The sequence below is a fragment of the Gorilla gorilla genome, chromosome 5 (genome assembly GCF_029281585.2).
Source record: "Gorilla gorilla gorilla isolate KB3781 chromosome 5, NHGRI_mGorGor1-v2.1_pri, whole genome shotgun sequence".
NCBI classification, from domain to species: domain Eukaryota; kingdom Metazoa; phylum Chordata; class Mammalia; order Primates; family Hominidae; genus Gorilla; species Gorilla gorilla.
The window spans coordinates 29,767,696-29,794,495 of NC_073229.2; the positions used below are offsets into that span (position 1 = coordinate 29,767,696).

At 35.2% G+C, this 26,800-nt stretch overlaps 1 protein-coding gene across 4 annotated transcripts in view; it reads left to right on the top strand.

Moving 5' to 3' along the window:
- HIVEP1 (HIVEP zinc finger 1) overlaps positions 1–26,800 on the top strand; it is a 231,128-nt gene that overhangs the window by 148,242 nt on the left and 56,086 nt on the right. For all 4 annotated transcript variants that reach the window (XM_063707336.1, XM_063707337.1, XM_063707338.1 and 1 more), the window contains one exon: positions 7,304–7,357. In XM_063707336.1, the coding sequence (XP_063563406.1) occupies positions 7,304–7,357 (54 nt within the window). The remainder of the gene's footprint in view (positions 1–7,303; positions 7,358–26,800) is intronic.

Consider the following 26,800-nt stretch of genomic DNA (forward strand, 5'->3'; position numbering starts at 1 on the left):
CCCTCCAGGCTTCCCCATATCCTGCATGCTTCGGGAAACACCACCGGTGGCCTCTTAATCACTGCATTCATAGAAAGCTTTTTCAGTCCTTGTCTTTTGCATCCTCTACTGATTTTTACATTGAAACGCTGTTCTCTTGACTTCTGTGGCCAAAATACTTTCTGTTCTCCTTTTTTAACCATTTTTTTTGCCTCTTTTTTTGTGTGTTTCTTTTCCTCTACTTGCTCCTTAAAATTTGGAACTACTTCCCATTCTGCCTTAAATGGAGAGTAATTAACCCAACAGAACCACTTGTCAAAGCTTAAAAGAATGTATACAGTCTGGGGTGTCATTCCTGGAGTATCTGATTCAGTATGTCCTTCTAGAAACCTACAGTATCATGGCTCTGTAATATTCTGTCATATGCAGGTACCATAAATTATTTAACCATTTCTTAAATATTCATTCATTCAACAGATATTCATTGAGCACCTTCTATATCCCAGGTGCTATTGATTATTCAGTTTTTGTCTGTCATGAAAAGCACTCTGATAGGTAGCATTTGTTTCACTTGTTTCATAGTCTCAGGATAGACCGGATTACTCTATTAAAAGGTAGGGTTTTCTAAGATCTTGATACCTGTGGTCAAATTTTTTCATAGAAAGCCCTATTTTTGCTTCTACCAACTCTAGGCTATGGTTTTAACTGCCAGTTATGTAAGAAAGTGGCTCCTGAACTCTTTACCGCGACTCTGCTCTCTCTAGATTCATGTATCCAAACTGCTTTAAGTCCTCAATGAACTTGCCTCTTTGCCTTTCCAAACCCTAATGCCCCTCTACCTGAATGCCCTTGACTCTTTGGATATAGTCACTGCATTACTGCGTGCCTAGGAATTGCTTATTTATTTCCCTAAGTTCCTGCATGCAGGGTTGTTCATCTTCGAGTATCCTTAGTGCCGGCACACAGGAGCTAATGAATACATGCTGAGCCAAATGGGACTATGTGTATGAATGTTTCCATGTTTTAGGAATTATTGTGTAGTTTTCTGTATGATTGGAACTTTGCAATTTGGAATCTATAGCCAACGTTTTTTAAAAGATAATTGAGCACATTGTTAGCTTTTATTGAATTTAAATTATACAGTTTATATTAAGATATGTATTCATTATAGGTACTTTAGTAATTGGAGAAAATATAAATGGTAAAATGAAAACTGTGTGTTAATGCACTGCCTTCAGATACCCAGTTGGGCCTTCTTCATAGACGTATGAGTGTATATGTCTGTCAAGTGTGTGTGTGTGTTTCTGTACATTTCTACACATTCATCTTCATGGCGCAAAATGTTTAGAATTATGTCTTTTTAATATAATGTATGTTGAGCATTTTCCATCAATAAATATTTTGTAAAAAATACATTTAATGGCTAAACAACATTCTCTTGTATAGAAATATTTAAGTATTTGTTTAACCAGCTCCATATTGTTTTGTATATAGAATTCCTGCCAAGTTATTATTAACAAAAATGCTGGAGTAATATCGCAGTAGCAATTCATTTATTAGACAACTGTGTGTCAAGGGTCTAGTGACCCTGGCAACTATGTGCTCTGTGGAGTAAGATACAGTTTGATGTGGAAAGCAAGCAAACAGACTCTCGGAATATGCTGTGAGGACCGCTGCTGCTCTAGGGGTAGGAAAAGAATGCCAGGGACACAGAGGAGTTTGAGGGAGATGTCAGGGAAGGCTGCCTACCAGAGCTGCAGGGGAACAGACAACATGGTTATTGACTGATTTCTTTTGCTCAGGATATTTGTTAGGATAACACTTGGTTAGTATGATGAAGAATATCCTTTTCTATGTAATATTGAGGGTTTTTTGAAACATTAAAGATAGGTATGATTTAATCAAGTACATGTGGGACATTATTTAACTTATCTTTACTCCCCTTCCTGGACCTGTTGCTGTGAAAAATTATAATATGTTGCTTCTGAATATTGAAATAGCTTTGCTTCCTATTTTCTGTGAATGTGCTTCTTGATATAGATTGTTAAAGCTGTGTTCATGTGTGGTGTTGGTTTTTCTGCCCCTTTGGCTGGGTTTGGTATCTGAGGCATGCCAGCTGTATGAAATAATGTAGAATGCCTTCTGTGTTATCCTGGGCTCTGGAGCAGTTTAGGACATGCTTTATTCTTTAAAATTTGAAAGAAGTTGATAATAAGGTTCCAGGCCCAGTGAATTTTTTTAAAAAGCAAATTCAGTGTAATGCTGTGGCAACTCTCAGCTTTGTCAGTGCTGGTTATTCTGGTCAAGCTTTCCTCATTCTGGATCAGTTTGGGTAGTTGTGTATTTTTCTAGGATTTTACTAGTTCATCACAATTTTCAAATTCATTAGCACAGAGTTGAGTCTTTGATTTCTTTTTCACTTACTGCAGGCAGTGTTTTTGTTTGAAATACTGCTAGTCTAGACTATCATTTTCAGCATTATAACAGCGTGTCATCTTCCTCAAAGACAGGTAAGTCCAGCGGTATTTGAGATGTGAAACTTGGAGGTTAAAATGGGTTGATTGTAAAGGTGGGTTTACTCAGTTTACTTAGTAGTGAAGACTAGGAATAATCTTCACTTACAAGAGCATGTATAAATGACTGTGTGTGCTGGATACAATTTTAATTTTATGCCATTGTCATTTATTTAGTGCTATTGAAATAGCACTTACAGTTCACAGTAAGAGTAAGGTGCTTGCGCTGGCATATAATGAGAGGAAGTAGGAATTATGTTTTATTCAGTAGTAAAAATAGTACAGTTACATATGGTGATCTTTTTTCAATCAGATGGTACCTCTGTCAGTAAACAGAGGTGCCTTTTACAGTTCATTAGGATTTACTTCATAAAATGTTACCAATGTGGGTTTTGAAGGCTAAACGAAGAGGGAGGACGCACGGGTGCTAGCGCAGAGGCTATATGGTACCCAGCAGAACAGTATGAGAGAAGGATGAGCTGATAGAAGTAGGTGAGACATGACTTAAATCTCTTATAGATCTAAGGGAGCAATAGTTGACTCGAGTGCTTTCAGGTTACTGATACAGCTTCCCAAATGTTGACATAATTTATAATGTTAAAGATGATAAAATGGTAGATTCTTAAGTGAAACCACGCAGTGCCAGTTTTCAGTTTGTGTGTAGGTGCTTTTTTCTCTTTTTCTCTTCAGAATGCAGGTTCTGTGTCACAGGTTATTGTCTTGTCAGTGTTTATATGATCAGTAAACCACTCAGCTCCATCTAATTGCCATTATTACTAACGATCATGAGCTATGCAACTCTAGAGAAACAGGGTTCTGTGCACGACGTTTACTGGTGGTACAGAGAGAGTGATGGGCTCTGGACAAGGGTGTTAGGGAAGTTTGCCCAGAGAAGCCCCATCTTGAAAGGATGCCCCACAGAGAAGGGACAGTGTGGGAGGCACCTTCAGGGAAGAGGACAAAGCGGGGGTTAAGTCCTAGGGTCTGGTTGAGCCTGGACTTCACTGTGCCTGATCTTGAAGAGAGAACAGAAGTGGCAAAGGGCAAAGAGGTAACTAGATCACAAAGAACCTCGTTAACCACACAGGGGAGTTTGAGCCTTATTTACCATCAAATTGATATTAAAATGATTTGTAAGGATACACTAAAGTAGGAGCCCCTCTGGGAGGACCTGATACCTTTTTCCCTGTAACTGTTCACATTAAACCTGACACAGAGCAGGCATGCAATTGCAGTAAAAACACAGCATTCATTGAACCAAATCCTAACAACTTAGTGGGCTGCTCCTCCAACCTGTGATGCATTAGAGCCCAAGGCTCTTGGGGAATGAGAGGCAGGCCTCTGAGATGGTGAGGGAGACCGTCCCCACACGCACTTTAGCATAGACTGAAGAATGGTCAGAGAGCAAGGGGCTACTGTAAATCCTTATTTGAAGATTATGTAATTTCTATAAATGATTTGTTTTTAATTCAGTCTTCTTCCAGAAACCCTAAAAGAAAGATTATTATTTCTTAACGGCTCTAGGACTTTTTCCTTTTGTTCAGTGGTTTCAGATTATGTTTCACTAATAAAGAGACTTCTTTTATGATTATTTGTGAATGATGAAAATGAGATATTTTTGCATCATTTTCTTACACAAAATTTTTAATTTAAGGTATCACACAAGATAGTTCTTATAGCCTTTATCATTAACAGTTTCTGTGTATACATTTTTAATAGTATACATTTTTAATAGTTGTAGAACAAAAATTTAGTCTATACTATTAGTTACTTCTCTTCTAGCCTATTGCTGTTTTAGCCACTGGCCTTTCTGGATCTCAAAGATTACAGATCCATTCATGTGTTTGCTGGGATCTTTCTTCCAAGTGATGGCTCCTCCAAGTGTATTTAATGTAAAAATTGAATGAATTAAGATTACATGTTAATTTAAATACAGTAAGAACTCATTATAGTAAGAATGCATATTATGGGCTTCAGATTTACTGACGTGGTATGAGTATTCTTTTTGTTTGTATATCTATTTTTATTTTTAGGTAACAGCAACAGAGAAACTATTATTTATTTCTGAATGTGTAGTTCTTTGGGAAATTGTTAACCCAGATCCCAGTGATGGTGGGGAGGGCATGATGGGGGATGTCTTAGAGTCTAACATACCATTTTTTTCCCTTTGCTCCTCCTCCCCTAAATCAAGACTTATGGTGAGAGATGTGATTGCTGGGAAGTGTTACCCTTGGTAAAGGTTTGGCAAAAAGGATGTGTTGGAAACTGCCTCTTATATTGATGAACTTAAAGCTGTAGATTTAGAGTCTAGCAGGCAGCCCTGAAATTAATGTAGTTGAGAAAGGGGCAGGATTTTTCATTTTTAATAGGGAATTACATGTATGCATAATATGTATGCACGTGGGATATTAGTTGAAACGTAAAACTATATTTTTTCTCTGTCACGGTGAAAAAATATAAATAATGCTTTACATATCAGTAAACTGTCTTGTATGAATCAGTTAAGAGCGTGTAGTAAATGACTACTTTCTTTGTAATTTTGGAGAGTGTCTTTAAAACACATCATATTTACCAGGAGAATTATAAAAACACACTAAATATAAACAGGAATTGTAATAAAACTTGCCCAAAGCAAAAGCTTTTATAATGGCTGTTACAAGCTAATTGGAGATTGTTTACCTATTGACCTGGAGCTATAGGTAGAAGCATTTGAGGAGGTACTTATTATATTTATTGTAGTAGCTGTCCTAAATCAGTAGTCTAAATTTATATACTGTTATTATCAAGATAAAAAGGTAACTTAATTGAAAATTTTAAAAACAGAGACTGGTATTTTGTAAGCAGATATAAACAAGTTATTTTTGTAAGAGTTTTGTTATGTTGAAGTGCAAACAGAAAGTGGCCAAACTTCAATTACTTAACAACAGCTATTCTGTAAGTATTTGTTAATCATGAGTTCTTGTTGCTTTAAGCCACAACTGATTCTATTAAGAAAAGTTGTTTTTATTATATAATGCAAAATTATGTGCACATAAACTATTAAGCACAGTTGTTACTACTGTGAATATATAATACATATATATTATTTATGATTCTTAAGTTTGGGTGAATTACTGGCATAGAAATACTAGTGCTTTGGTAATAAAAGTCCTTTTACATGTTTTTCAAGTACTCTATGTTATGTGATTTGTTTATTATTTATAGTTTGAAAATCTGCAGGTAATTCATGTATTTCGTTTTTTAAAAGTGGGTCTTAGCCTTTTGTTACTTACACTGTGTTAATATAGATTTCATGCAAGCATTCCATATTTTTCTCTATGAAGCAAAACTACCACTGAACAGAGGATCCAGTTTCTGCATTTAATGTGTGTTTTTTTCCAGGACTATTTCAACTTCACTCACCGTTTTCACGAGCAGTAACTAAAGTTTATAAATAAGAAAAATTGTCTTATTCCAAAGATTGCCTGTACTACTCTCAAATTATATTCTGGATCTGATAATTCGCAGGAAGCAAATAAGACATTGCTGTGGGCGATACATTTATCAGGATGAAAATTTAGTTATTTTTGACTATTGTTGAGATGTAACGTCCTATATTTCAAACTAGCTTGCTTCCTTTGTTCTGTTCTCCCACTTTGCCTTGGCAAGTTGGATCAATATGCAATTGAAAGACGTTTGATCTGTAAATAGAAGGTTCTCTGAATTTCTTGGCCTTTCTGGCAAGATAGGGAGAGAGGCAGGTAGATCAGAGTTTGAAGGGCCCATGGTGTGCGGTGTCTGCCTTTTATTTATTTGGAGTAGGATACCATATTGGAGGTTACATCTTCCATGGCCAGTGAGCAGCGGTAGGGTCAGCATTGGAGACAACTTCTGAGCTGATGCGTTTATTTAAATTGTACTTACACATTTGGGATATGTAGAATGTTATATAATTATCAGTATTGTCTTCAGTTCAGTACAAAATAGTACCCTGGGAATTTGTTCCTTTTGCCATTTTAATAAGTACCTAGACCAGTGTGTTAAATTTGGAATCGATTACTGCCCATGTCATGAAGTATGTATATCCTTATAAAGTTTCAATTAATTATTATTGAAATAGAGCATGGACATATTTACAAAATCCAGTTGTGCCCAGAGCCCCAGGTCAAAGAACAGCAGGAGCGAGGCACTGCTCCCAATTCTCTTAGTTATTGCTCCTGGGTTACATCTGTCTGACAAAACTGTGCACATGTGTAGCAGTTCTGCAGTGAGTTGTATATAGTACCTCTTGAATGCAGTGCTCTGTCCTCATACTTCATAGATGCTGTCAGCTCTATGCTGCCAGCAAGGGATATAGACACTTTCTGCCATGCCATATTTCAGCTCATCCTCCTCTCTGTTTTTCCATCCTTTTCTATCTTCTGTCTGAAGTCTTAGCTTTGCTTAATCTGGTTGTTTCTAAGCTAGTAGGCATTTGTTAGATCTCTAAAATCCGTATTAGGTACTTTGTATGTAAAGATAATATTATTTTTAGATACTTTGATTAGATGACTAGAATTTTAAAGCTGTAGTTCAGTATCTAAAATGTACTAATTATTTGCATTATGGAAACATTTGTTAATCGGAAATAGTCCTTGTGACTAAGAAATGATTAAAATTATGAATTTAAAAGGGAATATATCCTTCAACAGTTTATACACATCTGTATCATAATTTATTCAACACATTTATTACTAGGTATCTGACACTGTTTAAAAGTAGTATGTTTGCTTTACTGTATTCTTATTTGTTTAAGGTAAATTCATTTATAAATTTTTCTCTGTTTTTCTTAGACAAAATTGAAGAAGCACAAAAAGAACTTAATGGGGCAGAAGTTTCAAAAAAAGGTAAATTAAAATCAGCTTGAATGTAAACTTTATTCTTGCAATGATGCCTATACATATACCTCATAAATGTAGCCTTATGAAATAAATCAATATAGACATATCACAAAATTAGAAATCCCCTTGAACTTGTTGATACTTAAAATGTTGTGGACTTTGCTTCATGAAACATTTTAGCCACATAGCACATTCTATAACTGTTTCCCACGTATTAATGTATGACTGGTAGAAGTGTGAAAGGTTGTTGCAGCTCTTTTGAAAGTCCTGTTTGTGAGACTGTCCTGTAGCAATGAAAGTACCTATATAAGGAGCACAGTTGGCTATGTCCGTGCATGTGTGTTCATGTGTGTATTCATGTGATGCAGTTTTCTTTTTTTTTTTGTAGCGACAAAAACCTAAGGCAACTAAAACAGCCTGAATACCAGTCAGTGGAAGAATAGTTGAATAATTTGTAGTATACTCATATTTTGGGGTATCATGCAGCTTTGAAAAAGTGTTAATTACTTTAGTTGATGGTGATAACTTATCAAATAAGAAAAATAACATTGCAATGTAGTATGTAAAATATCTTATTTTTTTGTGAAAACTAACAAAGTCAAGTGTGTATACAAGTATTTATATGTATATATATATATGCATACACACACAGAGGCTTCTGTGAGATTGGACAATGTTGGAAAGGATTTATACACAGATATGTGTTAATAGTGGGAAGAGGAGCAAGGGAAGATGACCCACTCATTTATATGCCTTTGTATTATTTCACCAGCTGCAATGGATGTAATTTTGTATTAAAATTAAAAACTTGAAAGGAAAAAATTGGTTTTCACCATAGAAAACATTGATTATCTTTCCAAGTAATATAAACAAATAGATGTGATGCAGAAGAGCATGTAGGGATGGTCAGGTAGTGAGGTAAATACTGTTTAAACGCTATCTGTTAAAGAGCAAAATTGATTATGTGCTTTTAATATTGTGGGCAAATAAAGTTCTCTTTATGACATTTGTATTCCGTGATTTATTATTTATTTTGCCTTGTATCTTCAAATTACAGCAGACTATTTTGACAGAGTAATTTAGCTAAATAGGATTCCAATTGAAAGCCGTTTTACAAAAAATAGCTTTTAAATCTAGTTAGACTACTGAGCAGGTATCTGTAGGGGAAATAATTTCCTGCCATCCCAGTTCTCCATCCCTTAAACCAGCCTGTGAAGCCTTCAGGATGGTTTGGGGTTGGTCTTACATTTATGGGGTACTATGTAGCACCCCACATGTCTGCCTTCTCCTCAACCCACACTCCTTCCATGGGAGCTCTGGAAGGGCCATGTATATCTGACCCTCTAATGACATTCTTGCAGAAAAACAAGCATAGAAAGAGTAAAGATGTCTCCATGGCCACCTTGTCCCTTTGAAGGGTTGACTGACTTAAACGCATGAGGCATTTGAGACACTGGGGTTATAAGAGGTCATACTTTTAAAGTTTTCTTTATAGCCAGCCTTTTTTTTTTTTACATCTAGTCATGGTTTAGAGCTGCTTCTAGTAGCAAAGTAAATGTGAGCCTGTCTTCCTTTTCCTTGTTACTTCTTTGGCAAGAGTTTTCAGAACAGTGAACTAAATGCCTGATAGGAAGGAGGAAATGAAACAAAGGTTCTAGAAAGAGAAATTGGATAATGAGGTTCAGAATAATGGATTGGGCTACAGTTGGCAGGCTACACTTATTTAAGAGCTAGGATGAATACCAAGTGAGCATTGTTCTGTGCAGTTCACTGCATAGAATTACTGCTTGGCTTTCATTTTTATACAGAAATTAAAAATAAAATAGTTTTCCCTTTCAAATATAAGTAAGAAATAATATCAGTTTCTCTTTAACAACATGAAAAGTGTGAGTAACAGTGGTGTTGAGATTTTTCAAACCTTTTCTTGCTGATACCTATTTTATTTTAAAGGATATTCATTTCTTCCATCAAAGAATGTACTTTAAAAATATAGACGTTCATTTTAGATTATGGTAAGTCATCTACAATAGATCTCTTTTGCATTGTTTTTCTGACGTACTTTGGGTTTTTTCACCCTGTGAGTTTAGCCACATTGCTTTTTAAAAAAATTATTTTTAAACACTGCTTGTAGTTCTAAGGCTTTGTCTCCATTAAAGGTTCTGTGGTCTTTAACTTATTTGAGGCTCTTTCTCCCTTTCTCTCTTTTTTGTAATTATTAGGACAAGTAACTAATTTATTTTCAGAAGTATCTAGCATAGTAGTAGGCTCTTAAAAGCAACTTCCTCATTAATAGATTAAAAAAGACATTTCCTCTTGTATTTTAATAATTTAAGGAGGATTAAATCTGTTTAGTGTCATATGGAAGTAAAGAAACTGACTTTGCCTATCATACACCAATAGAATAAAGAAATGCACTAAATTATGTTAATGTACTTATTTTATTCTTTTTCTCTTTTCAATGAAAATCAGATGACTTTAATTTGATTTATTTTGATTTTAATCAATTTAGGGATAGAGATAAGGATGCAACATTCACACAAGTCTCCATAAAGTCATTATGTTTTTCCTTACAGTGCTATCTCCTAATTCTTAACACACATTGTGCTTGACACTATTTTTAAAATTGTTGAGTGGGATTTAAATGAAATAGTGACTGTCACAGATGTGGTAATGGAATATGAATAAAATTAACTGGGAAGAAATAAATAGATCGATTAGGAGAGCTTTATGGCTTTCTCAAGCTTTAATTTTAATACTCTTAAATTTTTATCATACAATGTTTGACACATATAAATTAATATATGTAGCATATTAAATTACAAAGCATAAGAATGACATGGTAATCTTTGATTCTCACACCCAATTTAAGAACGGGAATGTTGCCAGTACCATTGTATCCACCCACATGCTGATGGGCAATTCATCCCATTGTCTCTTCTGTAGAGGTTTTACTGTCCTTAGTTTTGTGTTCATCATTTCAGTCCTTTTAAAAAACGATTATGTCATATAAGTATGTATCCCCAAACAATATATTTTCTAGTTGTGCCTGAGTTTGAACTTTTAAATGAAACCATATTGTACGTAGTCTTCTGCAGCTTTTTTCACTTAACGTTGTTCCTAAGATTCACCCATGCCGTTGCACATAGCTGTTACTTTTCAGTGTTGTAATATTGCACTGTATGAAATTGTTGGCCCATTCTTCTGTTGATATTTAAGTTATTTCCACCTGTTTGCTATCATAAACAATGCAGGTATGAATATTTTTATATCCTGGTGCCTATGTGTGAGTTTCTAGAGATATATAGGGAATGTGAATGTTCAGCTCTACAAAATGATGCTATATTGTTTTCCAGAGTTTTTTTGGGGAAACTTTTTGCATTCCCGCTATCAGTGTCCAAGAATTCATTTTGTACTATCAAGTACATGGTATTTTTAGTCTTTTTTTTCCTAATTGGATAGATGTTAAATCCTCTTTTATTCTGCTTTGATTTTTGTTTCCCTGGTTACTAATGTTAAAAGAAAAACTTTAGACACAAAAAGTTTAACTGATTTTATTTAAACAAAGAATGATTCATGAATCAGGCATCATTCAGAACCAGAAGAGGTTCAGAGAGCTCTGCCGAGCAGTGTGAGCAGCAAGCTTGTATAGGCTGAACTCGCAAGCAAAGTGAGAAATCACCTGATTGGCTGCAACTAGGCACCTGCCTTATTCAGGTAGGGTGTGATGAAGTATTTGCCTTATTTGGGCATGATCTGATCAGTTGACTGCCTGTGATTGGCTGAAAAGTAGCTATCTTTTACAAAAAATACTCTAAATTAGGTTTGTGTTTGCGCACTAAATGAGGTTGCCGTTTGTTAGGTCATAACTCGAGGTAAGGAGACAGCCTCAGGCAAATGGCCTCCTGCTTATTTAATTTAATAATGTCAAACATGTCTTCATTTGTATTCCCCCTTACTGAAATGCTTGCTATTATTATTTGTCCATTTTGTAAAAATTGAGTTATCTTTTTCTTAATATATTTTGAATAACTATCTTTATTCATTTTATGTGCTTTATTTTTCAGATTTATCTTTTACTTCATTTAAAGTGCCTTCTATTCACTAAAGTGAATAGAAGCTCTTGATTTTAATATTGTCAACCTATTAATTTCTTGCTTCTGTGATTCATTTTTTTGTATTTTTGTCTTAAATTCTTCTCTACCACAAGGTCTTAAGTATATATATATATTTTCTATATTTTCTTCTAAAAGACTTCCATGTTTCAGATTAAAAACCCATCTGGAGTTTGTTTTTTTAAAAAAATATACCTAGTTTTTTAATGTAGTGTAAGTTAGGATTCAAGTTTCTTTTTTTTCTCAAGTGGGTAACCATTGCTAATATTGTTAAATGTCCATGAAACATTTAGTATGTTTTCCTTTTACTGTTTCGTATTAATTTTTCATTTTTGTGTGGGTTTGCTTCTTAGCTATTCTGTTCTGTGAATTTGTTTACCCATATTTTAATATCACAGTATGTTAATTACTTACCACTTTATTGTCTTGATATATACAGTGTGCAATAACTAGTATATACTATATACAGTAGGGCAGATTCCTTGTGTTATTTGCCTTCAGGAATGTTTTCACTATTTATAGTCCTTTGCTCATCTATTTGAATTTTAGAATCAGGTCTTTAAAAAACTTGTTGGAATTTTGTTTGGGTTTGATTGAATCTGGGGCAAACTGACCATCTTCACAGTTTTCAGGCCTCCTATTCAAAAAAGATTGTATATTTCTGATACTTGTGTTTTCTTTAGTGTCTTATCATTTTCCTCCATATGAATCTTTATTTTTTTCTGCTCTATTTCTTAGAATTTGGTGTTTTCCTCATTTTAATGATTTTTTCTTTTGTAAAATTGTTTTCTAGCTCCTGGCAAATAAAAATGCAATATATTTTTGAATATTTATTTTTATATCCAGCTACTTGGCTGGATTCTCATTCGTTATGAAAATCGTCTGCTGGTGTTTTCAGATTTTCTTGTCATATCAGCTGGGAATAATGAAAGTTTGTTTCTTCATTTTGAAATAATTGTTTCTTTTATTTATTTTTCTTATCTTGCTCAGTTGGCGCCAGTAAAATTGGTATCTTAGACTTGCTCCTGATTTTAAAGAAAATGCTTCTAATTTTTCACCATTAAAATGTTTGCTATCTTTTTTTGTGGGAAGAGAGTCTGTATATTTTTTAGTTGCTTAAAGGTGTTATCTTCTATTTTTTATTTGTTGAAATTTTTTTTAAAAATCATAAATGGATTTTTATTTTTATCACGTTTTGTTTCTATGTAAAGACGATCTTACTATGTCCTTTATTCTTTCATTCTGATGTTTAAAAGTGACTTACGTATCTTTAAACCAATTTGGTCATGATGTTTAATCGTAATCACTGCTAGATTTGATTTGTTAATATTTTATTGAAGAATTTTAAATCCATGTTCAAGGCATTGGTTTATATTTTTATTATGTTTTATAATTTTCTGTGCCTGATTTTGTTTTAAGGTTATGCTAGTTTGATAGGATGATCTGAGGACTATATGCTTCTGATTCGCATGGAGCTGTTTGTTTGATATTGGAACTGTACCTTTGTAGGCAAGTCTTACAACATATTTTGACTTTTGGGAGGGACTGCAGGGTAGACTTTTAACTCCCAAGTGTACTTAACAATAAGGGATTATCCAAACATTCTATTTTCTCTTCAGTTTTAGGAAGTTGTATTTTTCTTATAATTTATCCATCTTATCTAAACAGTCACATCTGTTGGCAAAAATCAGTCGTAGTATTTTCTTACTCTCTTTCATTTCTGCTGGGTGTGTAGTTATGTCTGTTTTTTATCGCTTCTATCATTGATTTGTGCCTCTCCTCGCTTTCTTGATTAGTGTTGCCAGTTTTCTGTCTTACTTTCTTTTTATTTTGCCAACATCTGATTTTCATGATACTTTCTTGCTTCATCCTTTTTAGTTTCATTAAATTTTGTTCTTTATTATCTTTTCCTGTCTTTTTCTTCAGGGTTGTTCTGTTACTCAAATTTCTTAACTTGGAATGCTCATTCATTTTTAAGCCTTTATTCTGCTCTATTGGAATCACTTAAAGCTGTTAATTTCCTTGTAAGTATTGCTTAGATGTATCATACACAATTTTATATTTATTAGTTTCATTCTTTTCTATGCTGGTTTCTTCTCTGACCCTCCCCCCACCCCAAATCATGTTGGAATTTCTTTTTCTCCACATGGATGGGGATCTTATTTATTTTTAGTAATTTCTCACTTAATTGCATTGTATTGTTAATTGTTTTTTAAAACCATTTAGGATATCCAAAATTATTTCTTCTCTGTTTCTGAATACCATGTAATCGAAATTTTCTGAGAATGTAGTATAAAAGTACTCATAGATTTTATGTTAGAAATTGAGCATTTTATAAGTAAATTAATCATTTTGCCATGATGAAAAAGCTGAAGTTGAATAATGTTAAATAACTTAACCCAAGGGAGTGCAACCAGAAAGTACATGAGGAAAATGAAGCCCATGTCTTGGACTGTGCTATTCTGATATTATTCCCTGGTATAACTAGATAAGATCTGTGTTATAGTTGAATTTCTGGTACAGTTTTATTTCTGTTCTAACTTACCTTTTTGAATGATGAGATTATGATAGCAGTCACCTACAGAAATGTTACGATGATACAGGATAAAAGAGTTAGGATTCAGACAATGGCCATAGAGAAAGGTAGAGACTTTAGGTCAGCTTGCATTATGATTTTTTTTTTTAACATTATTTTCTGTCTCACAATAAGAACCTACAATTGCCACTATCATTACCAGTAATTTCTTTTCAGCAGTAGTGGTATCACTCTTACATTATATACTTCAGCCCCAGAACATTTTTATTTTTTAAATAATTTCTGTGAATATCAGCATCTATATAAGAGTAAGAGGGCCTAAATATATATAGGTAGTTTATATGAGTTAAGAAATATAGTAAGGAAATCTGTTCTAGTAATACTGAATGATATTCATATTTGCTCTGAAAAGTCAGTTGATAAGTGGGATTTTTGTTAACATAGGCATGACTTATGCCCTGAAATATGCTTCTCTTGTCTGGGGAAGCTTGAGGGAAGTTAGGTTCCTGTGGAAAATGAGACTAAGTCAGAAGTGAGAGTGGCTCCATTGGATCATGAACTCTAATTGGTGTGTCAGTAAAAATGCTAGTTTCTCGCCTACTTTTCTACATTAAAAAATGAATATTTTTATTCATTTTACAATGATATTATAAAAAAATTATAATAATATTTTTGAAGATAATGTGAATGAGTTTCCAAGGGGTGAAAAATGGTGACTCTCATTTAAAAAAAATTTTAATTACCACACATAACATTTTTTAAAACGAAGGCTAATTTCGAATAAATATTTTATGTTAATAAGGCCATGCTTTATTGCCAATGACACTCTTCCTTAACAATTCTGCTGAGTATAATTAAGAAAATACAAGGACATATTCTTGTAATTAGGGATGACAAAGTCCTTCCCATGTAATACTGAAATTTAGGTAGTATAGTAGAAAAGTTGGACAGATTTTATTAAATTAAAATGAAGAATGTCAATAGAGAAGGTGAAAATGTTTTAAAACTGGGAGAACATTTGTACAATAAAACAAAACTTGATAGGCTTACCTTAGAAGGGTATTGACAATTTACAAAATGAAAGCTCATGTGGATATGGCTAGAGGAAAGGCTAGTATAGTATTTTTGTGAGATGTCTGAATGGAATTCTGTATTTTAAATGGAATGCAGTTTTATTATTTTAACATTATATTGATGTTAACTAGTTTATTTTTTATCCAGCGTGGTCCTTGGGTTTCTTATTAGGAAATAATATATTTTAGTGAGCATGTTTAATAGAGGTTTATTTTAAATAACAGTATTTGTACATCTTAGTCTCTTAATGTTAAATGCCCTAAAAATTATGTTTTTTCCTTGTACCTCTCATTAATTTATTTAGTAAATTGTTGTTGTGCACCAGCCATTTTTTTTTTTTTTTTTGCCCTGAGTAATAGATAGGAAAGAAAAAGTCTAAACCTTAAAGGAGCCCGCAAGCTTTAACCCAGCTCTTACCCAAATCATCATAAATCCTGAATTGGTAGAGCAAAAATTCATGAGGTAGACTGGCAGCAGTGCCTAACAAATTTCCCTTGGGAAAACAGCAACAGATTTTTTATTTTTTAGAAAAGAAAGTCATCTCCTTTTTTTTACTATTAAAATTTCAAATTTAAATATTCACGTCTTACAAAGTATTCTCTTAGTGTAATAGACAGTGAATGCTGTGAGCTTGAATTACAGGGAAATTAGTATTTTAATTATTTGTGTCATTTATATAAGTTAAAGGTATCATGTGTTAACCATGCCAATATTTTGAGAAATTTGAAAATCCCAACTCCCAAGAGATCATTGCCTTTCAGATAGACTGCCAGCTTTATAAAAGATGATTTGCATAATGATATAAACAAAACATTTTGTAGTATATTAATGTAAAATAAATGTCTTCAAATATCTGTCCTCACTGTGTTTAAGTTCAAAATCCTAAAACATTGCTCCTTTTGAAATATGAAAGCAAAAATTCTCAGTATTTCCTAACAGTGTTACTTATCATGGTTTATTGAGCCATTTATTAGAGACTTAAATAGCTAACCTGATTTTAATTTTATAGGATGATTCATAGAAAGACTCACATTCTTGTGCATACTTATAGCATATTTCATTGACTTCAAAATGCTATTGATTGCAAGATGCACAACGATTTTATGCATCCTTTAGCAAGGAGAAAAGTCACTGCCAATTAAGTTATGACACAGTGCTCTTATAATTGATTAGAAGATGCATCCTGATTTTAGAGGGATTAAAATGCTTTTTAAAATTTGTCTTACATTATATTAAATACATATTTATGTCCACTGGTACATTTTTTGAGAAGAAAGATAAAGTATTTAAGGTAATGGCATATGGATTTGAGCTGCTTTGACAGAATCCCTGAGGACTGTGAAAAACAAAGAAATGAATCTTATCCTAGAGGCTCATTTGGGGATTCATGGAAGAGTGGTATGGGGAGAAAAACCCAGGTTTTGTTTGTTTCACTTTGCTTCTTAGGTAATTGACTTCATGCCATATATCTGAGTATTTTCTATATAAATAATGCCACGGAGTGACTTATAAGGATAATATGTGTTGCTGTTCATCTATTTAGGCTTTTCCCCAGGTTTGCTACTGTATTCTCTGTATGAGACCAAAAAGAAAGAAAGAGATAAGCTTGTATATATTTTGCCTACGTAGAGATTTGTTCTTTTTCTCATGTTTCCTCAGAGAAGAGAGCAGACATGTTGCATAAACCTGAAGAATATAATTTGAGGGCAGAAATAGTAGAAAATAAAAGTGAGAGGAGGCAGATAAATTGAAGACAGATAACAAACTGGGAGGAAGTCTATAAAATGAATTTAAAAAATTAAAAAGCAAAGCATGGAGATAGCAAAGTATTTAACCAACAATATGGTGTTCTTTTATTGCTTCACTGTGCAAAGGGTATTTTGTGGAGCTATGCTATACGCAGGAAATTTATCAAACTTTGAAGGATGTAGCTTAGAATTTTTCCCTGACCACCAAGCAATGGGGTATAAAATTATTTTATTTAAGAAAAGCGTTGGAAGTAGCAGATAAGATTCTGTGGATGAGTGGGAAGGGCAAGAAGAGGACTTAAAAGCATCGCAATGAAAACAAATGTATGTAGTAACATTCATGCATGGCCTGATCTGCGGTGGGAGGTGGACTGCAGGAGCCCGAGGAGCAGACGCTTTGGGAGTCCAGCCCACTGTGAAGGAGCAGGAGCCAGAGGGAAATGTCACTGAGTTTTTGGCCTGGAGGAGTGTGTTTATTTCAGCAGGCTCACCCCACATCATGTAGTTAGCCATTTAGTAACTGTTTAACATGACCCTTATATGTGAGGAAAAAACGTGGTAACATAGATGCAACTCACTTCTCCACACCCTCACCCTCTCACCTCTGCCTGGGGTCTCCTCACATTTTCCCCTATACAGTTTTGCCCACAGTCATAGCACAGCACTTACTACAGTTCTTAGTGCATGTAGTAGGCATTTGACAAATGTTTATTGAATCGATGATGGATGGTAGAGGTGTCAGAAAGGATGGATTCCTTTACTTAACAGGCAGGATTTGTAAACAGTGCGTTATTATTGCTTTCTTTGATTTCTTAAGTGTGGTTAGATATGTAATCTAGATTGCTTTTCTGAAGTAAGTTGTTTCTTTTGTCATATTAAATTATCTAATGCAGTGATGTGTGCAAATAGTTTGTGTGTGTCATTGTCACAAAAATAAAAGCTTCCTTCTTTAACAGCTCCAAATGAATCCTTTCTTATGACTTCATTGAATCAGGAAGACTCAGACTACTCTCAGTGTAGTTATTTTGTGATATCATAACATCTTTGTAAACCTGGTGGGAGGTTGTGATAGTGTGAAGAACTGAGGATTCCAGATTTCTGGTGTTAACACTACAACTCAAACGTCCTGGTGGTAGAAATGTTAATCAAGGGGAGTTCACATTTCCCTGTTCTGGTAATAGACAGTATTGCCCTGGATTTAACCTTTTCTTGCTGATGTGGGGTCAGTTGGAGTGCTAGTAAACTAGCTGCTAGCTGGGGCAGGCTTAGAGGGGTTGGTTGGGGAGGGAGTTAACAATTTATAGCATTTTTCAAAGTGGTAAAAATACTCCCCACCATGGATGATTTCAACCTACCGAATGGTTGCGGCTTGCAAAATTCCTGAATATTTGTTTAGTAGTGGAGTGGTCCACAGCACACATTGCTTGGAGAAATCGTTATCATACTATATTCTTGTGGATTCAACTACTGTATACAGTAAGAGACAGACATGACACTGACTGGACACTAATCCTAAGTTTAGAGATCCTAGAACTTTCTTAGAAAAATCACTGAAGTCTTTGGAATCTTTCTCATGAAAGTGGAGCAAGAGGATATAAATTTGAAAGACTCAGGGCAGAGAAATGTAACTATTATTCTGTAAACCTAGTGTTTTAGTCGAAGGCTGAATCAACCTTCTGCTAAGTGATTTTCTTAAACCTGTAAAAATAACAGTAGAATACAGGGTGAGTATCCCTAATCTGAAAATCTGAAATCTAAAATGCTTCAAAATTGGAAACTTTTTGAGCACTAATATGATGCTCAAAAGAAATGCTCATTGGAGCATTTCGGATTTCAGATTTTCAGTGTAGGGATGCTCAGCCGGCAAGTATAATGCAAATATTCCAAAATCTGAAAAAAACATCAGAAATCCAAAACACTTCTGGTCCCAAGCATTTTGGATGAGAGATAGTATGTGTTTGGTTTTCTCATCAGTGTCAGTTATCTTGTTAGCAACATTTAGATTTTTGTCTTTCAGCTTTCTGCTACTTTTGTACAAACCATACTATACAACATTAGAGCAAGTTATAAAAATAGAAAATGTATTTATTTCATGACACTTCACATCAATTGTCACTTTTCTATTACCTTTTGTGCTAACCCAGCTATATCATAGCCAAAGAGGACCTGTGTTGAGTTACAAAATTGTTCTTACCACTTTTTATGAAGTACTTGTCAGGAGTCAGGCAAAGTGCTTATTGAAAAGGCAAATAAGAAGGTTAATATAACAAATACTCTGAGTATATACTTGGTTTTCTTCTCTTAGTGGAGTGTTTAAAAGACATAGTTAAGTAATGATAACAGTGTATTTTTGAACTGTAACATTTATAAATACAATATGTATATAACATGTATAAATACAATATGTATATAACAAAAGGAGGAAAAAGGAAAATAGAGCTATATAGGCATAATGTTGCCACATCTCACTGGAATTAAGTTAATATACATCTCACTGGAATTAAGTTAATATAAATCTAAGACTCTGAAGATGTGAGGTAAGTCCTAGAGCTACTACAAAGGAAATAATCAAAAATCTCTATAAGTGAAAAAATTATTAAAGAAATTAAATATTACATTTGAAAATATTCACTTAATGTAAAAGAAAACATTAAAGGAGAAGTAGAGGAACAAAAAAAGACACAAGACATACAGAAAAAAAAAGTTAAATTGCAGGCACAAATTCAGCTATGTCAATAATATCAATAATATGAATGGATTAAACAGTCCAATCAAAAGGCATAGATTGTCAGACCAGATTAAAGAAACAAGATCTGACTATACACTGTCTGCACTGGCACTCACTTTAGATCCAAGACACAAATATATTGGAAGTGAAAGGATAGGAAAAGATGTATCATGCAAATAATAAGCATAAGAAAGCTGGAGTGGCTATGTTAATATCAAAAGGGACTTCAAAATAAAAAATGTTACTAGAGGTAAAGAGGGACATTTTCTAATGATGAAAGTGTCAATCCATCAGGAAGGTATAACAGTTATAAACATGTATCCACCTGATAATAGAGCCTTAAAAGACATGAAGCAAAAACTGATAAAAATGAAGGGAGAAATAGACAATTCAACAATAACAGTTGGAGACTTCATTACCCCACTGTTAATAATGGATGGAATCTTCTAGACAGAAGGTCAGCAAGGAAATAGAAGGCTTGACTACCAACACTGTAAGCCAAGTAGACCTAAATACTCCACCCAAGAACAACAGAATACACATTATTCTCCAGTATACATGGAATATTCTTCAGGATAGACCATCACCTAGGCCATAAAGCAGTTGATCATTAAATCAAAAAGAATTGAAATAATATAGTTTGCTCCAACTGCCGTGGAATGAAATTAGAAATCAGTAACAGAAAAATGTACTGATGTGAAAAAATTCTTCCAGTCCCACATTGTCCCTAAGAGGAGGAGAAATGTCAGTCAGCAAAGCAGAACTTCTGTTGTACAAATGACACCAAGGCTTTCCAGACAAGTAGACTAGGAACATTGCTGTCATACTGATAACAGGTAATTCTGCATTTGAATTCCTCTACATGAGGAAACTAGCAAAGATAAGTGCCTCTGGAAATGTTTTCTTTGAAACAAAAATACAGCTTGATGTACAACTACAATTCCTCCAAGAAAAACCTCAAAGTAAAAAGCATCTTCGTAAATATCAAGCAAGAAGCGGATTATTTGAAGATACAGAAATAACATTTGATCTCATTTTCTTAAGGTAGAGTCAGAGCATGTTAAAAGCTGAAACTTTTAGTACAGAAATACACTTGTGACCCAGTGTTGTTATGTTGTCAATTCATAAGTACATACTTATAAAATGATTTTGTTTTTTTGTTTGTTTTATTTTAATAGTGTTCAGTCTACTTTAAATATTTTGTATTTTAATAATTAGAATAATAGCTTTTTAAAGAAAGTTATTTTAAAACATCAAATAAAATATATGTTTATGAGTTTTTTTATGAGAAGGGTATTAAACATTTAGTTTCACTGAAGCTAAAATACCAGTGTTAATCCCGGCCCTGTAGTATGATAGAAATATACATGCTGAAATAGTGGTGTAGCCATTTTGTCCTAGTATTGCAATTGCAACCAGCAATGGTGTTGATTATGTAATAATGATAATAATAATAATATCAACAGAAGCAATAATAATGAACTAAAATTGAAGTTCTGGGCACAATGCCAAGCTGTCTACATGCATTATCTCAAATAATTCTCACAACCCCATGAGGTGCCATTATCTGTGTTTTGCAGATAATGAAGGCTCAATAATAGAACTTACCCAAGGTCACATAGCTGAAGCAGCAGAGCCAGAACCTAGACCTTGGCTTCCCTGTCTTCAGAGTTCACCAGAGGACATATGTGAACAGTGATGATTTGAGAAAAAGTGAGCGGAAGTGGTAACTGGATGCAAGATTCCAGGATAGTTTCTAGTTTAGACAACTGCATGAATGGCTGTGCCACACATGGAGACTTACTATTTTTTTTTTTTTATCTATCTGGACTTAACTGTATTAGGCAGCTGTTATTATATTTAATATTCTGGAAAATTTAATATACGTTACTTGAAAGTTTTGAGTGTTTTTGAGGGAAGGAGAAGAGTATTGTGTAGGTCTTCAATAGTGTATTCTTATTTTCTTCCTCAGAGACCTGTTAAAGTTTTTGCTTTCTTGGGCTAATTTTATTTATAATATAAGTTAAATTTTATGTGTTATTCAGGTTGTCTAAGTTAAAATAGAATACAATATTCTCATAATTTTAAAGAGTTTCTTTTAGTTTTCCATTTGTGCAAGTTTGTTGTGGCAAATTCTTTCAAGTGTCATTTATTAGAAAAGGTCTATTTCACTTTCATTGTTGGAAAATATTCTTGCTGGGTTTGGAAGCATAGAAATCTAGCCTGGCATTTTATTTTCCTGAGTACATTGTTGGTGTAGAGGTGTCACACTATTGCTTCTTTGAAGGTAATCTGGCTTTTAAAAATTACTAGTAATTTTTAAAATTATTTTTAAGATTTTGGGCCTTGTCTTTGACTTTCATAGTTTCAAAGTGATGTGTACAGGTATGATTTCTCTATATTTGTCTTGCTTGTGGTTTAGAGTGCTCTTGAATCTGTAGATTCATGCATTTCATTCATTTTTAACAATTTTTAGACTTTATCTCCTTACATATTGCTTCTGCCTCATTGTGTATCTTTCCACCTTCTTTGTTTTGTTACTTTCTGGATATTGTATCCTTTGGTCTTCTAATACTTTATTCTGTGTTGTTTTCATCTGACTTATTCTCTCTCTCTCTCTTTCTCTCTCTCTCTTCGTTTCTCTCTCTCTCTCTCTTTTTCTTTCCTTTTTTTTTTTTTTTTCTGAGACAGGGTCTTGCTCAGTCATCCAGGCTCACTATAGCTCACTATAGCCTCAACCACCTGGGCTCAAGCAATCCTCTTGCCTCAGCCTCCCAGGTAGCTGGAACTAAAGGCATGCACCACTGCACCCAGATTATATTTATTTTTTGTTTTGGTTTTGGTTTTTGTTCTTGTTTTAGAGACAAAGTCTTGCTATATTCTTCAGCCTGGTCTTGAACTTCTGGCCTCAAGCAATCTTCCTGCCTCAACCTCCTGAGTAGCTGGGAGTGGCAACCTCTGTGAGCCACTGCACCTAGCAACTGTCTTTTTCAGTTGTTCTAATCTAAATTTAAATCTATCTTAGTTCTATTATGGTATTTTTTTCAATTCTATAATTTATATTTGGCTTTTCAAATATGCTGTGTCTCTTTATACTTCCAGTTTTCTGAAATTTTCAGTATTCTTGTCCTTAAGTAAGCACATTTATTTTAAAGTCTTTGTGTATTCATTCCAATATATTGGACCCCTGTAAATCTGTTTATAATGTTGGTTCTTTCATGTTGAATTCTTTTCTCAGATGCCTGGTTATCTTTGAATATATGATGGACATTTTATTTTAAAAATTATAGAAATGTTTTAAGCCTAAGTTGACAATATCTTCCTTCAAAGAAGATTTCAGTTTTCTTCTGCCAGGCTTCTAGGAGAACTGACAATCTAAGATTCATCTTAATTGAGTTTTGGAGTGTGAGAGTTTTGGGGCCATTGAAAGTGAATTGCAGTTTATGTGAAGCTTGATCTTTGTGCAGTTTTCCCTTATTCCTAGAATGAAGCCCTTTAGGTTCTCAGCTGAAAACATGCAGGTTTTAATGCGGACTCCATGCATGGCATGCCCTGGATTCTGTCATTTGTACCTTTATAGCTCCTTTAGATTGTCAGAACTGCCCAGCCTTTTAGCTGCTCTTTTGAATAGACAAACCCTCCCTAATCAAAAGGAGCCCTAGATACTGATCTCCCCTGTTTGGACTTTTATCCTCTCCAGGATCTTGGCTCAGTAACTTTTCACTATCTTTTTATTGCTTAATTGCCTTCAAGGTGATCATGTTTATATTTTGTCTAGGTAATCTGTTGTCCTGAGAGGAGGATCATCTGAATTACTTAATTACTTAATTCTTAATTACTATAAGTCCCTTATAAAAGTTCTTTATACATTATCATATTAACCCTTGCCTTACATGTTGCAGATACTTTCTCAGTTTCTCACTTGCTTTTTAAAATGAAAATTACATACACACACGCTCTCACACAGACACACTCCTTAGTTTTTATGTATTCAAATTGCTTTGCTTGCTTTTTTGCTTAGAAAGTGTAATCCCAGCCCAAGGTGAGCTAAATATTTATTCCTATTTTCTTGTTCTTTTTGTGGTTTTATTTCTTACATTGAATTATTGAACTTATTTTGGTACATGCTGTTTGCTTAAGATCTGCTTCTACTTTATCATCCAGTGTATGAGACTTGAATCTCTTTTCCCAAAAATTTTGAAATATGGCACCTTTTTCATTTACTAAGTACATATATACATATATATATACACATATATACATATATACACACACATATATATATATATACACATATATACATATATATGATAGGGCCTTTTTATGTATTTTTGGTTTATCCATTGATCTGATCTTGAGAAAATATTGTCTTAACCATTTAATATCTTTTCCATGAAGCTGTCTTTACATAATTTTCTTTCAGCATTTTATTGTTCAATTTAGAGTGATTATTTTCTCAAATGGAGATTGGAGGCATGTTACATTTCTTAAAAGAGTAAAATTTTTTATTGTTTGAAATTTTATAAAACTTGGATATTTGCAAATTGACGTATTCAAAATATGATTTTTTTCCCAGGGGGATGGTGTGTTTCTTTATTATGTAAGCCACTTTTAAACAAAAACTCATATTGAAAACTTTAAAATTTTCTGTGCGAAATTATTTCATGGCATTTTAATATTTTTATTAATATTAGTCGAAGAATATTTTCCATTGTATTTTCTAACTAATCATTTATGGCATAAGGAAAAAGACTGATATTTGTGTGTTTCTGTACTGAACTCTTCTGTTAGGTATAATAGATTGTCAGTGATTTCTTATGGGTTCTCTAGGAGACCATTTTATTATCAGGAAATAATGCTATTTTCCTTCTTACCATCATTTATATTTCATTGATTTTTATTCTTTCATTGTGTTAGTTGAACAGTCTACAGAAGTGATTAAAAATAAGTGGCTATTGCAGGAATCCTCTTATTATCCCAGACCTCAGAAGGAGATTTTTCTAGGATCTGGCTTTGAGTATTGCGTATCATTGGCATGAGGGATATTCTTTATCGTATTTTCTTAGTTTGCTAGTTTTATTTTGATTTTTCTAATTTCTCTTGTGACTTTCTGTTTGACCCCTGGGCTGTTCAGAATTGTATTGATAACTTTCTAAATATTTGGAGGTTTTTCAGGTATCTTTCTGCTATTTCTAGTTTAATTTTTTTGTGTTCAGAGAACATACTTTCTATGTCTTCTTAACTTTTTTGAACTGCATACTTTGTTTTAAAATTTAAATAGCCAATAGGCACTGTACCTAGTGCTCCTTGAATATGCATACCCTAGAGATGCCATGGGTTTAGTTCTAGACCACTGCAGTAAAGCAAATACTGCAATAAAGCAGGTTACGTGAATTTTTTTTATTTCCCAGTGCATATCAAAGTTATGTTTACATTATACTGTAATCCGTGTAAGTGCAGGTGAGCATTGGCTTTCATAGCATTGTGTCTAATAAAACAATGAGAATACCTTAATTTAAAAAATATTGCCAAAAATGTGAATGATCATCTGAGTCTTTATCCAGTCATAATCTTTTTGCTGGTAGAGGGTCTTGCCTCGATGCAGATTGCTGCTGACTGATCAGGGTAGTGGTGGCTAAAGGTTGGGTGGCTGTTGCTGTGTCCGGAACTGGTGGGTTCTTGGTCTCACTGACTTCAAGAATGAAGCTGCGGACCCTCGCGGTGAGTGTTACAGTTCTTAAAGGCGCGTGTCCACAGTTTGTTCCTTCTGATGTTCGGATGTGTTCGGAGTTTCTGCCTTCTGGTGGGTTCGTGGTCTCGCTGGCTCAGGAGTGAAGCTGCAGACCTTCGTGGTGAGTGTTACAGCTCATAAAGGTAGTGTGGACCCAAGAGTGAGCAGCAGCAGGATTTGTTGCAAAGAGTGAAAGAACAAAGCTTCCACAGTGTGGAAGGGGACCCGAGCGGGTTGCCACTGCTGGCTCGGGCAGCCTGCTTTTATTCTCTTATCTGGCCCCACCCACATCCTGCTGATTGGTAGAGCCGAGGGGTGTGTTTTGACAGGGCGCTGATTGGTGCGTTTACAATTGCTGAGCTAGACACAAAGGTTCTCCACGTCCCCACCAGATTAGCTAGATACAGAGTGTGGACACAAAGGTTCTCGAAGGCCCCACCAGAGTAGCTAGATACAGAGTGTCAATTGGTGCATTCACAAACCCTGAGCTAGACACAGGGTGCTCATTGGTGTGTTTACAAACCTTGGGCTAGATAAAGAGTGCCTATTGGTATATTTACAATCCCTGAGCTAGACATAAAGTTTCTCCAAGGCCCCACCAGAGTAGCTAGATACAGAGTGTCGATTGTTGCCTTCACAAACCCTGAGCTAGACACAGGGTGCTGATTGGTGTGTTTACAAACCTTGAGCTAGATACAGAGTGCCAACTGGTGTATTTACAATCCCTGAGCTAGACATAAAGGTTCTCCACGTCCCCACCAGACTCAGGAGCCCAGCTGGCTTCACCCAGTAGATCCTGCACCAGGACTGCAGGTGGAGCTGCCTGCCAGTCCCGTGCACTGCGCCCGCGCTCTTCAGCCCTTTGGTGGTCAATGGGACTGGGCGCCATGGAGCAGGGGGCGGCGCTCATCGGGGAGGCTTGGGCTGCACAGGAGCCCACGGAGGGGGTGGGAGGCTCAGGCATGGCGGGCTGCAGGTCCCGAGCCCTGCCCCGCAGGAAGGCAGCTAATGCCCGGCGAGAAATCGAGCGCAGCGCTGGTGGGCTGGCACTGCTGGGGGACCCAGTACACCCTCTGCAGCCGCTGGCCTGGGTGCTAAGCCCCTCATTGCCTGGGGCCAGCAGGGCCGGCCGGCTGCTCCGAGTGCGGGGCCCGCCAAGCCCACGCCCACCCGGAGCTCCAGCTGGCCCGCAAGCGCCACGCGCACCCCCGGTTCCGGCTCGCGCCTCTCCCTCCACACCTCCCTGCAAGCTGAGGGAGCCGGCTCTGGCCTTGGCCAGCCCAGAAAGGGGCTCCCACAGTGCAGCGGTGGGCTGAAGGGCTCCTCAGGTGCCGCCAAAGTGGGAGCCCCGGCAGAGGAGGCACCGAGAGGGAGCGAGGGTTCTCAGGACTGCCAGCACGCTGTCACCTCTCATTGCCATTTCTTTTTATTTTTTATTTTTATTTTTACTTTTTTTTGAGACAGACTCTCGCTCTGTCGCCCAGGCTGGAGTGCAGCGGCGCGATCTTGGCTCACTGCAA